The sequence below is a fragment of the Schistocerca piceifrons genome, chromosome 1 (genome assembly GCF_021461385.2).
Source record: "Schistocerca piceifrons isolate TAMUIC-IGC-003096 chromosome 1, iqSchPice1.1, whole genome shotgun sequence".
NCBI lineage: Eukaryota > Metazoa > Arthropoda > Insecta > Orthoptera > Acrididae > Schistocerca > Schistocerca piceifrons.
Genome location: NC_060138.1, coordinates 1,008,812,002 through 1,008,837,972, shown reverse-complemented (window position 1 = coordinate 1,008,837,972; position 25,971 = coordinate 1,008,812,002). Strand labels below are relative to the sequence as shown.

The window sequence follows — 25,971 nt, the reverse complement described above, 5'->3', positions numbered from 1 at the left end:
TTCTTCATCATGCCGATGGGAGGACGCGAATCCGTCGTCTTCCAGGGGATCAGCTCCTTGACACATGTAATGCGGACAGAGACTTGCTGGCGGTGGCTCCATTATGCTCTAGGGAACATTTACCTGCAGCTCGTGCAAGGCACCAAGTCATTCAAGGACCGTCGTATACTGGTTGCAGATCACGTACATGCCTCTGTGACAATCATGTTTCCTAACGACAGCGACATTTTTCAACAAGATAATGCGTCATGACACATGGCCAAGAGTATGGTATAGTGGTTCGAGGAAGACAGTAATGAGTTCCAATTGATGTGCTGGTTCCGCAACTCGCCAGATCTGCAACCGATCGAACACATCCAGGGTGTAATTCCAGATAGCGTCAGACCTCATCGCCACCAGCTCCCCCCACCCTCCCCACCCCATCCTCCAGGCCACGGAATTTAAGGGAGTCAGGCGACTTACTAGTGCAGATGTGGTACCAAATCCTCCAGCGACCTACCAAGACCTTACTGATTCTATACCACGACGCATGGCCACTGTTATCCGTGCCAAAGTTGGAAATACCGGCTACTAGACAGGTGGTCACAATGTTCTGGCTGGTTAGTATATATACTACTAATGCTGTCAGGCGTTCTACCTGTTACAGAAAATTGCAACTCTAATCACTTACATAATCGCCAATGGTGAGCACGTGTACAGTTACATCGACATCAGACTATTGTCTTCTGTGGACTTCACTGTTTCTTGTCAGGCAGTGTATATATCATAAAACATAACACCTCCTTAATACGTTTCAATTAAATGCTCTACTCAAAGTTATGTTGATGATAACGAAAAACAATGTGTGGTTCTAACGTCATTCTACGCGTTATTTGTGAAAATATAAATCTTCTCTAAGTTATAATTGATGTTAATACTATCATTATATAAAGCTATGAGTCGAGTACATCTGAAAACTCACTAAATTGGAAACTGCGACAGGAACAAATATAACTGCATACACATATTTATTTGTATTCATAGTCCAGCATAGGTCATCTTCTAAAAATATGCGGCATAAAATCCATGGTACAACAAACAATATAGGCAGCCCTAGAAACAGAATAATGATGAAATGTGATTAGGGACATTTATTTCAGGCAGTACACACATAAAAAAACGTTATTGGAAGTGTACCATATTTTTATTGCTTTTACATCATTCTTCTGAACACTTTTTAAACTCTATGTATTGTTTGTGTGTTGAATACTCCGTTTTCAAGTTTTCCTTGTATAATTACTTCTTCTGGTTGGTACGCTACTATTACAGTCGTCTTGAAAATAGAGATTCTGTTTGTGTAATTGATTTAGTTTCTAAACATTCTGTACTCTATAACAAAACGAGCGCCATTAGCAGCGGGAAAGCCTTGTGGTACATCCGTCCTGATTCCAATGCGAGGCATAGAGAACTAGAAAGTACTAGATTGCTGCAAGCTGCAGTCGCAAAGTACAAATACTAGGCTACATTTCGCACCGCTGTGCGACAACTCATGGTTGTCAAAGCCATTGTCAGACTACGGCAACTGATTACAGGGACACCAATGCTACGATTAAAACAATCAAAGGGAAACATCTCGACTCTCAGAATGTTGCAGCCTAAATAAGACTTCCCTATGAGCAGAGGAACTTAAAATATGATCGCTTTAGTAGATTAACGCTGAATAGCTCTATTCTTATCAAACTGATGGGAAATCGGAGAGCACAGTGAACAGGAGAGGATAAAAAATAATTGTAAGTGTTCTGGCCTTCGATCTGATAAGGAAAAGATTGTAGTAGCTCGAAGGCAGTCACTTCGCTACTTTGACATGACTGCTACTGTGTTGCTCCCATCCCATTGTGCTGCAGCTGAAGAGATTTGTTGTTCATGCACAGCTGTGATTGAGTCTAAATAATTTAATGTGGAATTTTAAGGGGATCAACTTCGCCCCCATGATGAGTTCATGTTGTAGAACTGGAGGGAAAACTGAACGTAACATGTGGCTTTCTGAGGGCTCTGTACTGTGTTTGTAAATTTTTCAGTGCATTAAGATTTTAGAAATCTTTCACGGGTCCTTGAGCTATTTTCTCAGTATGAGAACTCTACTACCACTGGACAGTCCTAGGGCTAGAGTTAAATCGATATGCTGTTTTAGCTTAACACGCAGAGCGTTTCATTAAAGTTGAAAAACTCAGATATTTCACAATCGGTTGAAGATATGGGAACCGCGTGATAGTGAAAATAGCAACGAATACGACTAACAGTGAAATGTTTGTATTTAGTTAGATACTGAAATACATACCGGTTTTTAAAGTAACGACTTCATTCTTGAAATTTTGAACATGGCTGCGTGGTCAGCGACCGTTTACAATGTAAAATTAAAGCAATAACTGCCCTCGGTCGCTAAAAAGAAGTCTTTTGACCTAGGTTTCGTCACTACCAAGAGTGCCTTCATCAGAAGGAAAACATTCAACTGGCATGTGAGTCTGATGCTCCCTGTAGCTCGACACATGTGAGCAGCCCACAGTGGCTTGCGTTCTATGTATTCCTTTTTTAAAAAAATTGTGACTAAAGCTTTATCGCTTAATATTTATTTTATAGGTGACATGCCGGATCGAGAATTTTACATCTGATGAAGACATACTTAGTAGTGTCGAAACCTAGGTCAAAAGACTTCTTTTTTGTGACCGAGTGCTGTTATCGCTTTAATTTTAATTCGACTTCATTCTGTTAACCCCATTCCATACCTCTGAAAAGCAGCTGTACCGAAAAAAAAATCAAAATTATTGCTCTAAAGCCTGATAAAACTGAAGTTGCGAACATCACACAACAGTTATCAGACTGCTGTGTTGGCAAACTTCTGTCTCCACGTTTAGCATTTTCCCTGTGCATTTAACAGTCGTTATTCCAATGTACAGTTGAGAATCTGGATTCTTTCATCTATGCAATCTTTTTAGCACTATCACTTGGAGAAAACACTCAACTCATATCTTCAACCAAGTATGAAAAATCTGAGGCATCTGTGGAATGAGATATAATCGCATCTGTTGTTTCTGTTAACTGAATCTTTTGATGCCGTAGACAGATTTCCGGTAGGCGACACGTGTTGGAATTCAGTTTGTGAATCAATTTGTGAGCAGGTGGGAAATGGAAAAAGCACTTTTTTATGTAGCGTTACTTGGGAGCTCCGTTGTTTTCTGAAGTTTTCAGACATGGCAATGAAGCAATAGCACAAGATACCGCCGACGAGATGTTATTTTTTTCAGGTATTTTTTACTCTAAGGCATGTTCAACTTCGGTTCATTGTTTTTCCCTTTCCACCGGAGGTTATAGTCTATTTCTGCAACGTAGAGGGACACTTACAGAAACAATACTGAACGCCCCGTTCCTGAGACAAGAATATTACTCATTTAATTCCCTGAAGCTTTTACTGTGGAGGTCGAGCTTCGCCTCTTATTGTTTACCTTTACCAACCTCAGTAGAGATTTTCACATTCAGCGCTATTTTTTCACGTTATATTCGAACGCGACTGTATAGTAACGCTTGTGACTCTGTGCCAAAAGAAGACAAAAGGGCAGTAAAGCTATGTAGGTGGGGGCAGGCGAGGAGAGGAGAGTTGGTTGCGCATTCAGTGCGCGTAACTAAGAGTTAATTGTTGAATGGTTCGCTTCTGTTAAGGTCGGAAACAAAATCCAAGCAACTCTGGGAATAGGTGGGTCTGAATGGTGTAAGGTAGTTAATGGTTTGTTTCGGGAAGAACCCTTTGGTTACGGCGTATTTATTTCGCCCAATATAGCTTATGTCCGAAGGGACACTATAGCGCACTTCTTGACAACACAGGCACTGCAATTTCATGTTTACCGACAAATACCGGACTTGCGACTTATAAATAAAATGTCTCCTCTGTATGGGAGTAGTATCAATGAGATGTACGAGTGCAGATATGACACATGGACGACGACGTATGGAAGATTGGACATATCCGTGAGTCGTGCTCGGATAGCCGAACGATTAAAGGGAGCGCTGGCGTAAAGTAGGAAATCCGGTCCGAGTTCCAGTGCACCATAAATTTTCATTGTTATGATTCCATTATACCTCTGGATGTTTATGCAGACGGAGGTGGTTCATATTCACATCTGCGAATACATTTAATGAACAATGGCTATGCACTAGAAGGAAAGGTGCAAGCAAGTTTAGGGCTCAAAGCCCCTTCAAAGACGACCTCGTTGTAGCTGGCGTAGTGTCCGGATTGGGAAAATCGACCACGTTCGTTTTAAAGGAACCATTCCGTCATTTGCCTTACTCGATGTAACGAAACCACAGAAGGCTTGTCCAGTGTCTTACCTCTGCACCACCTCGTTCTGTGATGTATCATGTTGCATACAGAAGGAAATTGTAAACCCTCTTTGAAAGAATTATTCGTTGCAATGGATTCAGGGAGTCACTGATGAGTCAAAACTACTGTGACCATTGTCCAAAGCGAGACTGAATGGCTCCTAGCATTTTTATATACGAATCGTTCTAGCTGCGACTGGGAGCGCAAAGAGGGAAATCCACTGATATTAGCGACTCAAAAGGCAATGGCCCGGTACTTGGAAACGGCGGTCATTCACATGCTACTGCAGTGGGCATCTACAGTGAAACCCCGAGTAGGCGACAAAGTGTTGAACGTCCCGCATTATCAGTTGACGTGGATGTCGGAGGCATTCCCGCTAAAGCGGAACAGGCGACGACGTACGGCAGATCTGACGACAGGCGAATGGCTGCTGGCAAAATCCGGCGCACTACTGACCCAGGCATTTGGAGGTAATACAGGGCTATTCGTTAGTACTGGGTGGCTTTAAATTACTGACAGAGGTCCAGTACGGGCTGCACGCATCGTATGGAAGAGAAGCTTCGTAGATATGCTAATTCATCAATGTGAAACCTATTTACATTGGAAAAAATTTAGTTCCAATTTTGGCCAAGAGGTGCAAATCTTCCGCTGTATATTATATGCTCGTATAACATTCACGCTGTCATTTGACAAGCAACAAAGTGAATCGAGAGCATGGCTATTGATAAGAGAGACATGAAATTTTAATAAATAGATGACCTTCTGTATGTCACTTGGAAGAGGTTGACGTCCTATTCCGGAGGAAGCTATTGACGAGGATGCTGCTTCTGTAACTGACCATGCATCACGTGCCGGGGGTACTGTCGGTGTTCGTGGAGTGTCACGAGAATTCTCCGACCCATGATCAGAAGTACAGAAAAATTTTGTAGTATATTTTACACTGGTATCCATCAACCATGGACCTTGCCGTTGGTGGGGAGGCGTGCGTGCCTCAACGATACAGATAGCTGTACCGTAGGTGCAACCACAACGGAAGGGTATCTGTTGAGAGGCCAGACGAGCATGTGGTTCCTGAATAGGGGCGGCAGCCTTTTCTGTAGTTGGAGGGGCAACAGTCTGGATGATTGACTGATCTGGCCTTGTAACACTAACCAAAACGGCCTTGCTCTGCTGGTACTGTGGACGGTTGAAAGCAAGGGGAAACTACAGCCGTAACTCTTTCCGAGAGCATACAGCTTTATAGTCTGGTTGAATCACGATGGCGTCCTCTTGGATTAAATATTCCGGAGGTAAAATAGTCCCCTATTCGGATCTCCGGGCGTGGACTACTTAGGAGGACGTTGTTATCAGGAGAAAGAAAACCGGCGTTCTACGGATAGGAGCGTGGAATGTCAGATCCCTTAATCGGGTGGGTAGGTTTGAAAATTTAAAAAGGGAAATGGATAGATTAAAGTTAGATATGATGGGAATTAGTGAAGTTTGGTGGCAGGAGGAACAATACTTCTGGTCAGGTGAATCCACAGTTCTATATACAAAATCAAATACGGGTAATGCAGGAATAGGTTTAGCAACGAATAAAAAAGTAAAATAGGAGCGCGGGTAAGCTACTACGAACAGCGGGTAAGCTACAACGAACGCGTTATTGTAGCCAAGATAGACACGAAGCCAACACCTACCACAGCAGTACAACATTATATGTCAACTAGATCCGCAGACGGCGAAGAGGTTGAAGAAATGTATGATGAGATAAAGAACGAAAATTTAGTAGTCATGGGAGAATGGAATTAGATAGTAGGAAAAGGAAGAGAAAGATTATGGATTGGGGGTAAGAAATGAAAGAGGAAGCCGCCTGGTAGAATTATGAACAGAGCATAACTTAATCATAGCTAACACTTAGTTCAAGAATCATGTAAAAAAATTGTATAGGTAGAAGAGGCCTGGAGACACTGGAAGGTTTCACATAGATTATATAATAGCAAGATAGAGATTTAGGAACCAAGTTTTAAATTGTAATACATTTCCAGGGGCATATATGTACACTGACTACAAACTATTGGTTATGAACTATAGATTAAAACTGAAGAAACTGCGAAAAGGTGGGAATATAAGGAGATGGGACCTGGATTAACTGAAAGAGCCAGAGGCTGTAGAGAGTGTCAGAGAGAGCATTAGGGAAAGACTGACAAGAACGGGGGGAAATATACAGTAGAAGAAGAATGTGTACCTTTGAGAGATGAAACAGTAAGGGCAGCAGAGGATCAAGGGCTGGTAGACGAGGGCTGCTAGAAATCCTTGGATAACAGAAGAGATACTGAACTTAACTGATGAAAGGAACAAATATAAAAATGCAGTAAATGAAGTACGCAAAAAGAAATTTAAATGTCACAAAAATGAGAAGGACAGCAAGTGCAAAATAGCTATGCAGGTATGGCTAGAGGAAAAATGTAAGAATGTAGAGGCATATATCACTAGGGGTAAGATAGATACTGCCTACAGGAAAATTAAAGAGATCTTTGGAGAAATGAGATCCACTTGCGTAAATACCAAGAGCTCAGATGGAAAACCAGTTCTAAGCAGAAAGGTGGAATTAGTATATAGCGGGCCAATACAAGGGCAATGTACTTAAGAAAGATATTCAAATGGAAGATGTAGACGAAGATCAAATGGGGGATATGATACTGCGTGAAGAATCTGACAGAGCACTGAAAGACCTTAGTCGAAACAAGGCACTGGGAGTGGACAAGATTCCGTTAGAACTAGTGATAGCCTTGGGAGAGCCAGCCATGACAAAACTCTGCAATATTGTCAGCAAGATCTATGAGACAGGCGAAATAACCTCAGACTTCAAGAATAATATAACAATTCCATTCCCAAAGAAAGCAAGTGTTGGCAGGTGTGAAAATTATCGAACTATCAGTTTAATGAGGCACGGCTGCAAAATACTGACTCGAATTGCTTACAGTTTAATGAAAAAAGTGGTAGAAGCCGACCTCAGGGAGGGTCAGTTTGGATTCCGCAGAAATGTTGGAACACGTGAGGCAATACTGACCCTACGACGTATCTTACAACTTAGATTAAGGAAAGGCAAACCTACGTTTTTAGCATTTGTAGATTTAGAGCAGGCTTTTGACAGTGCTGACTGGAATACACGCTTCCAAATTCTGAAAGTCAAATACAATCTGGCAGGGGTCAAATACAGTTAGCGAAAAGCTATTTTTTACAATTTGTACAGAAACCAGAAGGCCGTTATAAGAGTTGACGGGCGTGAAAGGGGTACAGTGATTGGGAAAGGATCGAGACAGGGTTGTAGCCTGTCCCCGATGTTATTCAATCGGTATATTGAGCAAGCAGTAAAGGAAACAAAAGTAAAATTTGGAGTAGGTATTAAAATCCATGGAGAAGAAATAAAAACTTTCCCGTTTGCCGACGACATTGTAATTCTGTTAGAGGCAGCAAAGAACCTGTAAGAACATTTGAACGGAATTGAAGGTGTCTTGAAAGGAGGATATGAGATGAACATCAACAGAAGCCAAACGTAGATAATGGAATGCAGTTGAATTAAATCGGGTGATGCTGAGGGAATTAAATGAGGAAATGAGACACTTAAAATAATAGATGAGTTATGCTATGTGGGGAGCAAAATAACTGATGATGGTCGAAGTAGAGAGGATATAAAGTGTAGACTAGCAATGGCAAGAAAAGCGTTTCGGAAGAAGAGAAATTTGTTAACATCGAGTATAGATTTAAGTGTCAGAAAGTCATTTCTGAAAATATTTGTATGGAGTGTAGCCATGTATGGAAATCAGACATGGTCGATAAACTGTTTAGACAACAAGAAAATAGAAGCTTTTGAAATTTGGTGCTACAGAAGAAGCTAAAGATTAGATGGGTAGATCACGTAACTAATGAAGAGGTACTGAATAGAATTGGGGAGAAGAGGAATTTGTGGCACAACTTGACTAGAAGAAGGGATCGGTTGGTAGGACAAGTTCTGAGTCATCAAGTGATCAGAAATTAAGCACTGGAGGGTAGCGTGGAGGGTAAAAACCATAGAGAGAGACCAAGAGATGAATGCACTAAGCAGATTCAGAATGATGTAGCTTGCAGTAGTTACTTGGAGATGAAGAAGCTTGTGCAGGATAGAACAGCATGGAGGACTGCATCAAACCAGTCTCTAGACTGAAGATCACAACAACATCCATACAATAACCAGACTTCATGACTCGCAGCAGCGTTCTGAATTTGTTTTCGATTTCTGGTGCGGATCGAAGTTGATGACATGTTGCCGGGCAATGTTCTGTGTCCGCTACAGGGTACAGTGAACGCAGAGAATTGCTGAATTTAGCCTACTGTTAAACCGTATGTTGTGCACGACGAGCCATTGCACTCGCCGTGGTGGTGACTGTGTAGTGTGGATCCACAAGCACCGTTATATTCGGTCCGTTTGTCTTTGAAGAGAATACACCCAGAATGTCTGCTAGGTGTACAGTGAAGTCTGTTCTTCATCGAGACCTCCTTGTACAACGTGTGATTCCTGCTTCACAAGGGCGCAGAGGGCCTGTCTCGTGTATCTTGAGGCGAGTACATTTTTAAGGCCTCCTTGTACAGCACGTGGTTCCTGCTTTCCACGACCAGGTGAAACATCTCCATATTGTAATCTTCCATGACCGGGTTATCTCCAGAAGTTTTTCAGATGCATGGTCTGGAAGACCGCCTGATCTGAATCATTGTGAGGTTTGGCTCTGGGGGTATGTAAAACAATGCGTTTATCAGGGACTCGTTCGGTCTCTACCTGATCTTTAGATCAGTATATAGGAAGACGTTACTCAGATTCAACAGGAAATGCTATGAGCAACTGTTGATCACGCAGTTTTTCGAATGCAATTTCTCGTCGATGTCTCTGGTGCTCCTGTTGAACAAGCTGTGTTAGCAACGGTTGGTAATAAAATCAAAATTTTGCCTTTATCGTTTGTTTAACCTTTTCTGCTCATGGCACGTTCCAGAAGCATTACATATGGAAATATTTCTTGCATTCACAGCGCTAGAATTGCAACTGGCGGTCAAAATTGGAACTAATTCTTTACAACGTGAATTGGTTCCGCATTAACGCAATGGCATATAAACCAAGTTGCGTTGCCAGACGATAATTACAGCCCTCACTGGAACTCCCTGAGTAGCTGCACTTGAATTATAGCCACCCAGTACCTTGGGGATCCAGAAGACAGCTGCGCGAAAACTACAATATATACAGAAAATAGACACATATCAGTGAATAGAGTAGCTCTACAGGTTTCTATCTTACATTACAGATACTAATATCGGCACCATTAGTGACGCAGCAAACGTTAACACACGAGTGGGATGTGCATGCTTGAGTAACGACAGCAGCCCGCTTTCGAAATCTGTTATTTTATTGTATTGTATGTCAACCGGGGGCCTAGTAACGACGGAGAGGCTCCGTCCCCGCCGCAGCCACAGTAGTCCATAACCCCACGACGACTACCACAGTCCACTTCACCCCTCCGCCTCCCCACACCGAACCACTCTTTTAGGGTTATTGTGCGGTTCGGCTCCCGCTGAACACCCCTCCCCCCCCCCCCCCTAGGGAAGGTCACACACTAGACGAGTGTAACCCCTATGTTTGCGTGGTTAAGTAATGGAGGTGTAAGCGTACGTGAAGAACTTGTTTGCGCAGCAATAGCCGACACAGTGTAGCTGAGGTGGAATAAGGGGAACCAGCCTGCATTCGCCGAGGCAGATGGAAAACCGCCTAATAACCATCCACAGACCGGCCGGCTCACCGTTCACCGGACCTCGACACACGTCCGTGGGATGATTAGTGCCGGGGACCAAGCGCTCCTTCCCAATCCGGAAAGCCGGTCGCTGTGGACGAGCGGTTCTAGGCGCTTCAGACCGGAACCGCGCGACTGGTACGGTCGCAAGTTCGAATCCTGCCTCGGGCATGGATATGTGTGATGTCCTTCGGTTAGTTAGGTTTAAGTAGTTCTAAGTTTTAGGGGTCTGATGACATCAGATGTTAAGTCCCATAGTGCTCAGAGCCATTTTGAACCAATCCGGAAAGCCGTGGGTTAGACCGAACGGCTAACCGGGAGGGCAGTCTGTTTGTTAAGTTTCCTATCTGCACGCACTATTACCTGTTGCAATTATGAGCGGATGATTTGTCTACATATATTGCCACGCTTCCCCTTAGTGATGCGCTAAGCCAGTACAGTGCGTTGCGTATTTGGAGTAGGAACTTGGAGAGGTGCTCTAGTCACCGAACCGGTGTTTTGATGGCTACGTATAGCACCGCCATTTATCGGTATTTCGTGAAACTATGGGGGCTGAGGCGGAAATATTCCACTATATACCACAACCAATTCCGCAATTCTTCAAACGAAACAGGTCGATGAGAAAAATGTGTTGCATCACTTACTAAACCCCCCTCGTATGTCTTTGAAGTTTCTATATACACTTCTGATTTACCACAGGTATTTATGAATAACGTTGTACTATGCAGTGGGTGACATTCACCTACGTTTTCCATGGTACCTATAGTAGTAATCGAAGGCACCATGACATCTGTGGACTACGTGAAGATTATTGCGTATCACCTGCTTTCCTTCACGCTTCATGTCTTCATCGAGGGCGTCGTCATTTTCCAGCAGTATAACAGTCAGTCTCGCGAGGTCAGATTCGTGCTACAGTGGTTTTCGGAGCACGATGGCGAACTCACGTTAAATGTCTTGGCTACTAAATACGGCTGATCTGAAATCGATGGTACACTTCTAGGACCGGGCGCCAGTTTGACGGCCACAAAACACAGGCTCTTTAAGGGAAACGCGTGATACGTGAGCTGTGTGTAAAAGTCAGGTGCCACATAACCACGGAAACCTACCAAGATCTTATAGAATGAAACCCACGCAGAATCGATGCTGTATTACCTTTCATATGTCGACCAATATGAAAGTGTTTTGGCTCATCTGTGTATATCTGTTTAGTTGGACTAGGATTCTGTCCCCACCCTTCCTGAATTGATTATCAATGTCAATAAAATTCACCAGTCGCCGCGTTACATAAGTTGTTATCTTATTTTGTGTTGAGGGCTACGAGTTTGAACGTTTCACTATGCCATCTTCAAGCCCCATATGTATCTCTCCAAACGCCTGAAGATGGTAGCTTTGAAAATAAAATACAATAACATTTTAACAATAAACTTCTTCAGGGTATCAGACTGCATCGTCATAATTTAAAATGCGCCAACGTTTTGGCCAGCGTTGCAGCTAGCCTTCATCAGGGCCTTACGTTAACTGCTAAATGAACACACCTGGTTCCTTAAATAGCTGCACGAGAAAACCGTGTCGTTACTTGATTGGCTGTAAAAGGAGGAGGAGGAGGGGTGAAAGGTATGCTTTATTGGTGTTTCCTTTATTCTCTGTCATTGGCTGAAATAGCTGTTTTCTATTGGACTTTATATTAATCCACCCCATTGGAGGAGACGGACGAATAGCGAACAGGTGATGGCTGTGACGTCACACTGTTTCCATGCTGTCCAGAAGCCGGCTGCGGCGTGCCATTGCTTTGTGTGCTCGCGACCACTACTGCGGCTCTCCGCGTGTCTGCATGGGCCGCCTCGGCTCTGCCGCCGCTCCGTAGCCCTGCTATTGCAGGCAGCCAAGACCTCGGAAGCTTGTACCCGTCCTCTCTATTCATGTTGGCGGGTCTTTTGGCTATTTCTATCGCCTCTCTAATCTTTCTTTTGAAAGTGAGAGGCTGTTTCGCCAGGACGCGGGCTTCTTGAAAAAATATTGGTTTCCCGCACTCGTCTCGGTGTTCCGCCACTGCTGACTTAGTGTGTTGTTTCAGGCGGATATATCTTTCATGTTCCGAGAGCCTTGTATGGGCAGGAAATCCACGGAAACATCAAGAAGTTAGAAGCACTGCGTTTTAAAAGATGTAAACTGCTGAATGACCTTGATTTTTTGAAGAGATGCAGAGACATGAGTGTTGTGCCGTATTCTTTGCGGTTGACGTCCCACATAAAAACGAACAAGGCGAGGAATATCTGTGTTATAGCCAATAAAGCATTGCTACGGGAAAGGATCCGCCACATCCGCATAAGTCTCGATGCTCACAATAGGAATTTGTGTGATCTGCACCTATTTCTGGCCGGAAAAGTTCAGATGGAAGACTGGGATAAAGTCGACAGGTTAACCTTTCAGCAAGCATCAAGGACCAGCAATAGTATTACTAACCGCCAGATGAGAAAGTACGACAAACTACAACAGAAAGCCACTGACGAAACTTTGACGCTGGACAGGCGACGGACAGTGGTCAACCTCTCCAGCCACACCTTGAGCGAAGCAACCACAGCAATTCTGGCCAAGGGGATGAATTTCGCAGTCGCACCTAAGCGAGTTCCAAAAGAAGATATCATAGAATCCGTAGAGGCTTCGGTACGTCATCTGCCATAGGCCGAGGCGGAGAAGATCCGGCAGGAAACGGTCAGAGTTCTGAATAAAGCAAAGCCACCGAAGCAAAACATCAACGCTGAGGAATACCATGCCATCAAGGAACTCAGTGACAACCCCCACTTAGTAGTGGTACAGGCAGATAAGGGCAACGCCACTGTAGTCTTGGACACAACTGATTACAACAAACGAATGGAAGATATTCTCGCAGAACCTATCTACAAGAAACTTCAGGGAGATCCGACGGCCAAGGTAATCAAAACGACGCAGGCACTGCTCAAGCACTCTAGAATCAACTTCGACAACGCCAGAAGATTCATCCCGCAATTGACACAGGCACCAAGGATATATGGTGTACCAAAGGTACACAAAACCGACTTCCCCTCAAGGCCCATAGTAAACAGTATAAATTCGCCGACCTACTACCTAGCGAAAGAACTGGCACCTAGGCTCCGACACCTAGTGCATCAAACCGAGTCCTACGTTAAGGATTCCACTCACTTCGTGTCTCTCGTAAAGGAAATGCGTGTTACGGACCAAGATCTGATGGTTAGTTTCGACGTCAAATCCCTATTCACGAATGTCCCAGTGTCAGATACTGTGAACATCCTAGAAGAACGCGTGGCACCTGATATATGTGAGCTTGTGCGCCACTGTCTGACGACCACCTATTTCAAGTGGAGAGGTCAATTTTATGAACAAACTGACGGTGTAGCTATGGGCTCACCCCTATCGTCTATCGCAGCAGAAATTTTCATGGAGGCATTTGAAGAAACAGCCCTCCAGTCCGCACCTTTACGTCCAAACTGTTGGCTTCGCTATGTCGATGATACTTTCGTCATCTGGCCCTACGGAAAAGAGGAGTCACAGAACTTCCACAAGCACCTTAACCAACAGCACAGGAAAATACAGTTTACAATGGAAACAGAGAAGAGTAGGGTGCTGCCTTTTCTCGACGTGGAAGTTTATCGAAAACCTGATGGTAAACTTGGCCACAAAGTGTACAGGAAACCAACCAATACGAACAGGTACCTTCACGCCTCCTCCCACCATCACCCCACGCAGAAGAAGTCCGCCCTGCACACGCTAACGAAGAGAGCGTACAGGATAAGCGACGAAGAACATCTGAAGACAGAACTTGAACGCCTCAGGTCCATCTTCGGAACTAATGGCTATGGGAAGCTGATGATAGACAGCACCATGTCGACAAGGGAGAAGACTAATAGGGAAGAGGAGAAGGAGGCACAGAGCATTGCTGTGTTACCATATGTACAAGGGGTCACCGAACGTACTGGCAAAATTCTACGAAAAGCCGACATCAAACCGATTTTCCGAAGCAGAAACAAAATATCAGACATGCTCGGTTCTACCAAGGACGCAGTTGACAAACTACACACAGCTGGCGTGTATGAAATTGGTTGTGCGTGTGGATTAGTCTACGTAGGTGAGACGGGACGTCCGATTAGCACAAGGCTCTCGGAACATGAAAGATATATCCGCCTGAAACAACACACTAAGTCAGCAGTGGCGGAACACCGAGACGAGTGCGGGAAACCAATATTTTTTCAAGAAGCCCGCGTCCTGGCGAAACAGCCTCTCACTTTCAAAAGAAAGATTAGAGAGGCGATAGAAATAGCCAAAAGACCCGCCAACATGAATAGAGAGGACGGGTACAAGCTTCCGAGGTCTTGGCTGCCTGCAATAGCAGGGCTACGGAGCAGCGGCAGAGCCGTGGCGGCCCATGCAGACACGCGGAGAGCCGCAGTAGTGGTCGCGAGCACACAAAGCAATGGCACGCCGCAGCCGGCTTCTGGACAGCATGGAAACAGTGTGACGTCACAGCCATCTCCTGTTCGCTATTCGTCCGTCTCCTCCAATGGGGTGGATTAATATAAAGACCAATAGAAAACAGCTATTTCAGCCAATGACAGATAATAAAGGAAACACCAATAAAGCATACCTTTCACCCCTCCTCCTCCTCCTTTTACAGCCAATCAAGTAACGACACGGTTTTCTCGTGCAGCTATTTAAGGAACCAACTGTGTTTATTTAGCAGTTAACGTAAGGCCCTGATGAAGGCTAGCTGCAACGCTGGCCGAAACGTTGGCGCATTTTAAATTATGATGATGCGGTCTGATACCCTGAAGAATTTTATTGAAGAAGACAACGGCCGCGGAAGCCTACGCTTACACAATAACATTTTAAGTTACATGGCTGTTGGTGAAATACATTGACATTGACAATTACTTAACCAGTCGATGTCCCCTGTTCGTGATGGACCAATAAAGAATTCCCGAATTGTGTCCATTGCCTTGGCCACCGCCCGATCTCGTTCGGGTCTCACTATGGCTTCTGTGAATCAGCCCAACTCAGTCGGTTAAAACGATGGTGGAGTTTAGGGTACCAGTCCACTATATACCTTAAAAACCAATTTTATAACAGCGTGTAACCAATGCAGAATGAACGATTACGTCCATGGTCCAAGATGTCATCGTCTTAAAAGATGGCGGAATGAGAACTATCCTTTCGGTAAGTGGCAACCCTTTTGGAAATTAGGAGAGAGTTAACGCTCGAAGCGAACCTCTGGGGGCGGGTTGCGAGACGTGCGTGGATAGCTTAGTAGCTAGGAACGTTACCTGCGAGAGGCAATGCTGTATATTTCGACTCCTGGTTCTGCTAGGAAGTTTCAATACTAAGCATACTCCGTAGCGGATTGAAAACGAATTCTGATAAACTGGGACCGTGGTAATGCCGAAATACTTACATGACGTACTTTTCAGTCTCTTAGGAAGACACATACGTGACAGATTTGCACAGTGAGTTCAGTTGTGGTCTTCTGTCACCTGTTTCATTGATTTCCACCACAACAAGAAAGAGCAGTGGTTCGCACATTGGACTCGCACTCGGGAGGACGACGGTTCAAAGCCGCGTCCGGCCATCGAGATGCATGATTTGAAAAATGTCGTATTACCGTCTTGAGCTACTGGTCAAACACTTTATTGATACAACCAGTGTCAGACGTCTGACCATCATCGTCATAAAAGTATTCGTAGCATAATGTTACGCGAAATATAAAATCGTTACCGTCTTGTGATATATTCATGAATAGTAGATTGTTATCATATCGTATTATAAATTACATCGTCAATCTGTAAAAGTTGTGCTTGATTTATAGACTGAAGAAGGAATTTATATTACCATATGGTAACGGTGTATTATTTATGTTTTTATCACCTGAACATAACGATTTTATATTTCACCAAACATGATGCTGTGAATACTTTATAGAACCTGATGATAGTCAGACAACTAATATGGTTCGGTGGATAAAATATTTTACAAGAAGCTCAAGACGGTAGTATGACATTTTTCAAAAATATAAGAGCTGTGTGGCACCACTTTCTGACAATATATGCTGATTTATGTTTGCCTTGATTCCGCTGAATTGCCTAAGGCAAATGTTGGTATGGTTGTTTTGAAAGGGCACGGCCGATTTCCTTCGCCATCCCTTCCTGCGCTCCGTCTGTTACGACCTTCGTTGTCGACACGACTTTAAACACTATCTTCCTTTTTCTTGAATTTCAGATGTGTTGTGCACACATTGCTTAACGTATATCACAGATTGTAGGTCTATCTACTTCAGCTTATTCGTGGAATGAAAACAATCGTTCCATGAAATTATTCATTACAGTCGTTACATTCAAGGATCTACAACGACTAAAGCTCATAATTCTGAAAACACTCACATATATTTTCGTTCTAAATAGGTTCGTCCTCATGATTTCATTTATCTTTGTACTGACTCATTTCACAGTATTCTTTCCTTAATCTGTTTTGAATTCAGTCTCGTTTAATTTCAGCAACTACGACGTTCACTTATTTTTTTAAACGTCACCACGAAAAACTAAAATCACGCCATATGTTTTCTGTACACGTTCAGATGCATTTCTGCAGTAAAGGTAGACACTGAAATATGGGCGCTATAATACTCTGGCACGTTCCTTCATGGAGTACACCAAAATGGCGCAGGTAGGTGTCAAAGTGGAGTATCATCTGTTAATAATTATTTTTCTTTGGGGCTCTAGTTTAGACGAACACAGCTGCAAAATTTCCGCTGATGTCGAGAATTAATGACCGCACTATGAAATGGAGACAGGCTGCACCCTTTTATTTGGATCCTCTAGCAGCTTGCTAGGATTCTGTTGCACAGGGATATCAGAGTGTTCCAGGACTGCATAACCGTATCTGCAAACGAACAGGAAGTTAATTCCATAATTTTAGACTTTGGGATGGTAGAACTTTGACCAACCCTTGAATTACTGCCTGTGTTCTTGTAACTAAATAGACACAGGCATTTTTTACCAGCTAAATAATTTTAGTTACAAATGAAGCATAGCCCGTGAAGATTCCAGTTCAGCTGTCGAGGCTCAGCGTCTTTAAATTCGTGTCGCTCATTCTCAGCTCTCATTTGTATAACTATTGCACTGATTATTACATAATTTCATATGCAAGGGAAATCTATCACGTTACCTCTAATTACAAAGTTATAGGGAAGATCAATGACCGAATATTCATATTACAAGCGGATTGCTTTTAGAACAGTCCGTTGACAGAATCAACATTAGTATAAATTCGTCTTCTATCATAATCATTTCATAAAAAACTGATTCAGCTACTGCACAATGTCGAAGTCCTTTAATAAAATTTTTTAGAATGGCACAGCAATTACAATTAAAACACTGAAAAATCACACAGATAATTAATAAGTTCTGGGAAGATTTGTGTTAGTGGCCAAGCATGGTATCAAATTCATATAATGAATTTAGAGCTTTGTTGTGGCGCATCTTAAATTTAATATGTCTCTATTCTTTACAATAGTATGTAACGTTCATATGTCTGTACATACCCCAACCTAAAATGATGTAGAGTTCAATACCACTTCTGTCAGAAAATAGTGCATTGAAAATTAAATTATGTAGATAGAGAGCTTCCATCAATATCCAGCTATAATTTGCCATTATGAAATATTGCCAAATGCTGAAAACGAGCTTGCAGTCCCAAATATTTCCCTGGAATGAAACAAAAATCATGTAATATACGTTGAATACAATAAATAACATTTCTGCTCTGTAAATAGATATATACTATACTCCAAAACTCATACCACTGCATTTGCAAATATAATTAAACTAAATTTTAAATTTTATATTTTTTAAAAAAGCATGTGTCTGTAACATATTTTAGACACTGAATTTGGATGTACTTCAGCTATTTAGAGGCACAATGAAAACCCAATTTTAATTTGTTTCCTTGTTTTCTCCTCTAGTAATTCACAGAAACTCACATTTTAGGAAGAGTGGATCACTACAAAAATTATGTGCACCTTCGAGAGGCTTCGTAATTCTACAGATTTCATAGACTGAATTATAGTGAGCCGGTATCAATGCACTACTTCTTAATTTCAATTGATACTAGTTTGCTTTGGGTCTTCATCTACCTGTCTTGAGATGGTTATTCTCGCAGAGTTCCATACATATTTGGAACATTTTTACAGTTCTTGGGCACCTGAGAGGTACAACATTTGCATCTCTTAAATTCTTGACCATTTAGCCATTAATATATATTCTCTTGCAAATTTTAAAGCAAAGCTTTTATTCAGTCTGATATCCGTTCTTCTGGAGAACTTTTTTCCATTGCAGTAGCTGACATATTTGTCGTGAGAGGAATTTAACAGCTGTACTGAAATTTAAAAAAAATTGCACGTCGCTCGTATCACAGCCTTAGCTGCATACATTTTGCAATAAGACTACTTTTGGTCTTCCTCTATCATCTTCAGATCTATGTAGGTTCGTCAGCAACATGCCACGTCTGTATCGGAACTACACATCTGAACACCAATCCTGCTCCATCGGTGAATTTCAGTTACAATATAGTAACCTGATTAATGTAGACCAAATATGATTTTACTTTCGTTATAAAGTGTTAGTTTCTTTCACATGTGGCATGAGCATCAGAAACTAATGTACCCAATTTTGTATTGCTCTGGTCAGTAATCGGTGAATGACCAACAAGTGATGACACACACAGAAATTGTGTAACAGTCGTATCTACAACTATAAAACATGTTCAAACATTGTTCTGTCCAAATAAATGAGACACAGTTAGCGGAGTTAATGTATTTTTAAACAGTCTATGTAAATCTCTGTTTTAAAATCCCAGTTAATAAAACAAGATCATGTCTTTCAGGGGAACGAATCTAGTCACACCAAATATTTTTTTCTGGGAAGCAATATTTTAAAACAAGCATAGAATTTTAAATATCTTCGTTGCAACATAACGACGTTGAGCAAGAATGTTAGTAAATTTGAAGCTGCGTGTGGATCAATTCAAAGAACTTCTAAAAATAAAGTCAGGAAAGAATCGAAAATGAAATTTCAGAAAATAATTGCTTTACCCACACTGATGTATGGGAACGAAACCTGAGTGCGAAATCAGTAGCATCTCAGTAAAATTGAATCAATAGAGTGTTAAACGACATACCAATATGTATTCTATAGGATAAGGATTTAAGATATTGGGAAAGAATTGAATTCAGGGTCAGTGCGTAACAAAATATTAAGAAACAGTTGGAACTCGACTGACAATTTACAATGAATGGTAAATACCAGATTAACCAAGGTTGTGTTGAATTTCATAGTGAGAGGAAGAAGAGGCAGACGACGACACAGGTCACGCTGAAGAGAACCATGAAGCTGTAACGGGCAGAAACGCCTAACCCATGAAGTGTAGAAGAAAAAGTAGATCTACATTTCTACTCTTCAGTTCAACCTTCCGGTATGTGGTGCTTCTGGTACAACTAACTTTTCACCCTTTCCCTGTTCCACTCGTGACTGATGGTTGAGAAGAGTGATCGTTCGTAAACCGCAGTACGACCTCTATGCTGAGTTCGTTCTGCAAGGAAGTTATAAATTAAATATGGTCCTACACACAGTAAATCCGTATTTAGTTCACTAAACCATAGTGTGGAACAGTTAGGAATGCCTTCCCAGAGATGAGGAACGCGGCATGAGCCTGGCGACTTGTCTACTACTCTAGGCGCTCCGAACTCCATGGACGAGCAGCGTAAGCTGCGTTTCGCCATATCTGTTTGAGAATCTATGATGATTTTTGCACGGGAGATGTTCGGCCTCAAACAAAAAAAATCAATGAACATAATCTGTATTTTTTCCATTCGTTAGGTAAAGTGATGCACATAGAGAAGGAAACAATTTCTCACAATCCTTCTAGAATATGTCTCCAAAGATTTTTCGCCTATGATGTGATCGAACTATAGTGAAACTGAGAGACATTAGTCTTATGATAGTTTTAAACGTTAAAAGCCACGCCTTCACCTACATTTCACTATCAGCCTGTTACACATAGTAACGATGGTGTAGCGAACAGTGTAGTTAGGCACAGATTCCTTAGTAACCACGATCTGAGCTACACTTAGTATCGTTCGTGTTATGGTCAGACGTGTACTTGGGCTTCATTAGCAAGCAAGGTCTGTAACGATGCTGTCGTACATAGGTGCTAATTGCTTAGGAAGCAGTAATACACAAATTGAAATTTTTTATTGCTGCCAAGAGTACTAATATTTTAAACAAAAATAATAATAAATACACTCCTGGAAATTGAAATAAGAACACCGTGAATTCATTGTCCCAGGAAGGGGAAATTTTATTGACACATTCCTGGGGTCAGATACATCACATGATCACACTGACAGAACCACAGGCACATAGACACAGGCAACAGAGCATGCACAATGTCGGCACTAGTACAGTGTATATCCACCTTTCGCAGCAATGCAGGCTGCTATTCTCCCATGGAGACGATCGTAGAGGTGCTGGATGTAGTCCTGTGGAACGGCTTGCTATGCCATTTCCACCTGGCGCCTCAGTTGGACCAGCGTTCGTGCTGGACGTGCAGACCGCGTGAGACGACGCTTCATCCAGTCCCAAACATGCTCAATGGGGGACAGATCCGGAGATCTTGCTGGCCAGGGTAGTTGACTTACACCTTCTAGAGCACGTTGGGTGGCACGGGATACATGCGGACGTGCATTGTCCTGTTGGAACAGCAAGTTCCCTTGCCGGTCTAGGAATGGTAGAACGATGGTTTCGATGACGGTTTGGTTGTACCGTGCACCATTCAGTGTCCCCTCGACGATCACCAGTGGTGTACGGCCAGTGTAGGAGATCGCTCGCCACACCATGATGCCGGGTGTTGGCCCTGTGTGCCTCGGTCGTATGCAGTCCTGATTGTGGCGCTCACCTGCACGGCGCCAAACATGCATACGACCATCATTGGCACCAAGGCAGAAGCGACTCTCATCGCTGAAGACGACACGTCTCCATTCGTCCCTCCATTCACGCCTGTCGCGACACCACTGGAGGCGGGCTGCACGATGTTGGGGCGTGAGCGGAAGACGGCCTAACGGTGTGCGGGACCGTAGCCCAGCTTCATGGAGACGGTTGCGAATGGTCCTCGCCGATACCCCAGGAGCAACAGTGTCCCTAATTTGCTGGGAAGTGGCGGTGCGGTCCCCTACGGCACTGCGTAGGATCCTATGGTCTTGGCGTGCATCCGTGCGTCGCTGCGGTCCGGTCCCAGGTCGACGGGCACGTGCGCCTTCCGCCGACCACTGGCGACAACATCGATGTACTGTGGAGACCTCACGCCCCACGTGTTGAGCAATTCGGCGGTACGTCCACCCGGCCTCCCGCATGCCCACTATACGCCCTCGCTCAAAGTCCGTCAACTGCACATACGGTTCACGTCCACGCTGTCGCGGCATGCTACCAGTGTTAAAGACTGCGATGGAGCTCCGTATGCCACGGCAAACTGGCTGACACTGACGGCGGCGGTGGACAAATGCTGCGCAGCTAGCGCCATTCGACTGCCAACACCGCGGTTCCTGGTGTGTCCGCTGTGCCGTGCGTGTGATCATTGCTTGTACAGCCCTCTCGCAGTGTCCGGAGCAAGTATGGTGGGTCTGACACACCGGTGTCAATGTGTTCTTTTTTCCATTTCCAGGAGTGTACTTGATATGGTTCAGATGACTTTCCACTACTAAGCGATTTTAGTTTATTTTCTATTTAGGGTCCACTTATTTCAATAGGTACCATTTACATAACCTGTAAACTAGCTTCTTTTATGTCTTTTCTAGAGAAATCATAAATAAACCTAATCTACCTAAGTTGGAATGAATTTGATATGAAATTAATTAAAAAAAACACAAAAATATTAAATATAACGGAGTAATCCTTTAATGCTGGTATTCTAACTCAAGAGGAAATCTCTATCACTAATTACAATTTGCAGAGGTAATGACAATATTATTTGATAACACGATAAAACTAATTCACTCACTGTAGTCAACTCTTATCCGTTTTTGAGAGCTAACATCATTACAAAGATTTTTAATGTCACATTGTGAACTACTGATCTATTTCAACAAATTCTCCACACGTATTTTAGACAAACCGCAATATTTCCTTCATTCTGTCGCTATCCATCAATTATCATTTTATTTATTACGTGTTCCTTCAGAAACATAAGTTGCATTTAATGACTGGACTCTATAGTTCTTCTATGTGACTTTTAAATTGAAATGGTAAACAGTTAGTAAACACGTATTTTCAGTGGATTGGATAAATTCAAGCTGCATATCAAACTGGGGCTTCAATAAATGTCTACATTTTTAAGTATCAACGAACCACTGGCGTATAGCATCTGATATGCTCAAGGTAATTCTAGATGTTCTAGCTTAGGTCAGAGTGTATGGGTTTCTCAGGTATTTGAATTTTCTGGGACGAAAGCTCATACGTATTAGCATGTATAAGGCGAAGAAGCATAGTAAACTTTCGTACTGAATTTACCTGGCACTAGAATGAAGAAAGTAATTTCATTAAAGAGGAAATTGAAGAGGAATACATATTCAATACATTTTATTGTTACTTTTGCTCCACACAATACCTTAACTTATATTAACATTTCATATATGTTATAGCTTTTAGGAACGTATTCTGTATTTTCTATCGTTGTTAAAATAAATTACACTACAGAAATTAAGACTAATACTCTTAAAATTTCAAAACACTCTTGAGATTGGTAATAATGGCTGTGAAATGTGAGCAATAAACTGTCTCTTGTAAGGCAATATATTACTATAGGATGCTGCAAATCAATAATACATACCTCTGCAGGTACGTTGAAGTAATATTTGCCACTTCTTTGCACAAGATTACTTGGGAGACCAATAGAAAGAACGAAGAGTGAATCTTTAAGTATTGTAACAAATGCTCTCATAATAAATGAGGCAAATAGATGCATATGTAAAATATTACGTGGGCACCGTAACGTCCTGCAATGGACAAAGATAGAAATCAATTAATGGCGAATTATTAGCAAATTAAAAATGTTTTCTTTCCAGCACTGTGTTTCGTTCAGTAATACATAAAAATACTACAATTTAAGTGATAGTTTCACTTTATTATAGAAATAATCCCACTGTCAATGAAAGACAACAAACCGATGACATGATACAACATTCTTATAACCACAATAATATTTAATTATTATTGAATGTTCCATCTTAAGTACATTGTAGTTAAAGAGTTCTTTTACAACAGACGCGTTTAGAATTCATTTACGTAGCGTCCTCCGTGGTCATACTGGAAATATGGATAAATAATGTCTGTACATTAAAGGTCTTTTTAGGTCAGAAACAGCAGTTTTCATGAAGTTATCTTACAGTTTGCTTCCGGTGTTTTTGCCTCAGATCTACTTACTCTGCAAACTTCTTCTGTTGCCTTTGATGTTAGTGGAGATTGAGGTCGAAAGAAACTTGGCTTCACATTCACCTTTGGAAAATGTTCACCTTTCCTGAAACTACTTTCTCTTACGCTCCGTTGGCGTTATTTCCACTTCAAATTACACTATAAAACTTCACAAGAAAATAGAACTGAAGTGAAGTTTTAGAATAAGATGTAAAGTGAGGGAAAAAGAACGCTAATCCAACATAAGAAAAAGTGATTTAAAAACAGCCGACAAATTGCCAAGAGTGAATTTGAGACCATGTTTCTTTGTACCACAGCCTCCGCTAACAACGAAGGAAAAAGTGGATGTTAGAAGAAGTTCGTAGAAACATGGGGCAAAAACGTCGCTTGAAAATTGTACATAAACGTCATAAGGAAGTAATGCTTTTAATCTCTAAAGACCAAAATGTACAGACATGGCATGTGTCCATATTTCCAAAACTACCACAGAAGATGCTTTTTAAATAAAAGTGCAATGTGTCTGGTGCAAAAATACTCTTTAATAGCAGTGAGCTTAACTAAAAAAAGTCGTAATTTATTACAACATCTGCCACTGAAGATTGCCGTGTAAGCAAGTATATTACAATCATATTTATCTTCACTATATGAACCTCCACATGGAAATAGAATTACACCAGTTGTGTCGAATATATATTATGATACATAGCCAATCCCGCTTAGCCCTTCCGCAGTACGTAGTTTTAATTATTTCAACTTAAATACAGTAACATACCTGATCGCAGCCAAAATGGTGAATGCGAAGATAAGTGACACCAGAGATATACTATACCCAGCTCTTGAAACGTCTGTTACAACAGGGAGGAACGTCTGTAAATAAAACGAAGGTTATCGCTTTTCTCACAATACTATTGTTTGTCACTAGTCACTAAAATTTCATCTCTAGTAATATGTTGAATGAACTGAGCTTCATTACATTATTCAGAACATACACCAATACAGGAACTACGTAATTCAGTAGTAGACCGAAATATAGTGCCTGCATTTTGGAGCAGCACAGGAGGAATTATTGTTGAAAGAGCAGTAGAGAGAACAAAAACAGTAATATGGGAAACAAGCAATACACGATATCAATAGCAAATTCATACTTCTAGACAGAATGAAGGTACGAATACTTCTACGGATAGCTCCTCAAGTAAAGCCAATGCCCCTAGTTCAGTATGCATTACTTCATTGTCGTGTACATTGCTTGACGTGTTATAATCCTCAAGGCTTTATTCACTATCAGTCCACAGCCTCAGTGTAACTTCTGCATAATGAAATGCTTTTAAAATCACCGTTGACTGTCAGCGTACAGTGTTTCTAAAAAGGTTTCATCGTTTAGAAGAAAACAATCTTCAAGACAATCACAGTGAGTACTTGTGGAAAAGCATGTAAGTAATTTCGTTATATTTTGTTATACGTGAGTACCTTTGACAATACGCGTTTCACAGTCCCTGTTTGATCATGTCTCATTCTTTTTAACCCTATTAAATGAGATAAAAGCACCTTTGAACTGGTGCAGGTTGATGACCTTATCATCTATTGAGCATTGTTCAGTTCATAGTAGTTACAGCCTGTAATCCGGTTAATAGGTTCACAGAACGTGGGATTAAATCTTACGATTTAACGAGCATAATTCAGCAGTAATGCAAAAGGCAGTTCATGTTGTTGTTACCGACCATGTTGAAAGTGAATATTATCCCGCCCAGACTGCAGCAATCAACGGCCAGGTTAATCTTGACGGATCTCCTAATAGATTTCAAGTACACAAAAATTAAGAACGAGGACCTTAAATAAATATTTCTCCTAAAACGCTAAAGCAGTGTCAAAGTGTATTTTGCCTGAGCAAAGTCAATGTGCGAAAACTGGCAACGTTGCAGTACCCACAGTGCTCGTGTTTTTGTAGGTCACCTGAGAAATAATGCCTGTTGATAAGAAAGTACACTGTGTGGAATAAGAACTTCGAAAGCAAAAAAGAAAGATGTCGGTCAGTGTCCTGTATGTGATGTGACCTTGCAATACAAGGCGAAGGGTAATTTGTGTATTACTATCGCTTCCCCCTTTCCCATTTCAGCCTCAAATAGTCCGCGGGAATAGCGCGTGCCGTCAACCGTCCGTATAGGTTGAATCGACATAACTTTATCTTCCTGGTCTTTCCGTGAGATATACACTATGTGAACAAAAGTATGCCGACACCCGCCCAAAAAATCTTTTTTCATATTAGGAGCATTGTGCTGCCACCTAGTGCCAGGCACTCCATATCAGACATCACGAGAGGGCAGAATGG

The 25,971-nt window shown here is 42.1% G+C and overlaps 1 protein-coding gene across 1 annotated transcript in view; it reads right to left on the bottom strand.

Moving 5' to 3' along the window:
* LOC124798039 (secretin receptor-like) overlaps positions 1 to 25,971 on the bottom strand; it is a 182,582-nt gene that overhangs the window by 24,630 nt on the left and 131,981 nt on the right. The window contains exons 6-9 of the mRNA XM_047261298.1: positions 24,418 to 24,512; positions 23,065 to 23,230; positions 17,729 to 17,891; positions 962 to 1,092 (exon numbers count right to left, since the gene is read on the bottom strand). Coding sequence (XP_047117254.1) covers positions 962 to 1,092; positions 17,729 to 17,891; positions 23,065 to 23,230; positions 24,418 to 24,512 — 555 coding nt within the window. The remainder of the gene's footprint in view (positions 1 to 961; positions 1,093 to 17,728; positions 17,892 to 23,064; positions 23,231 to 24,417; positions 24,513 to 25,971) is intronic.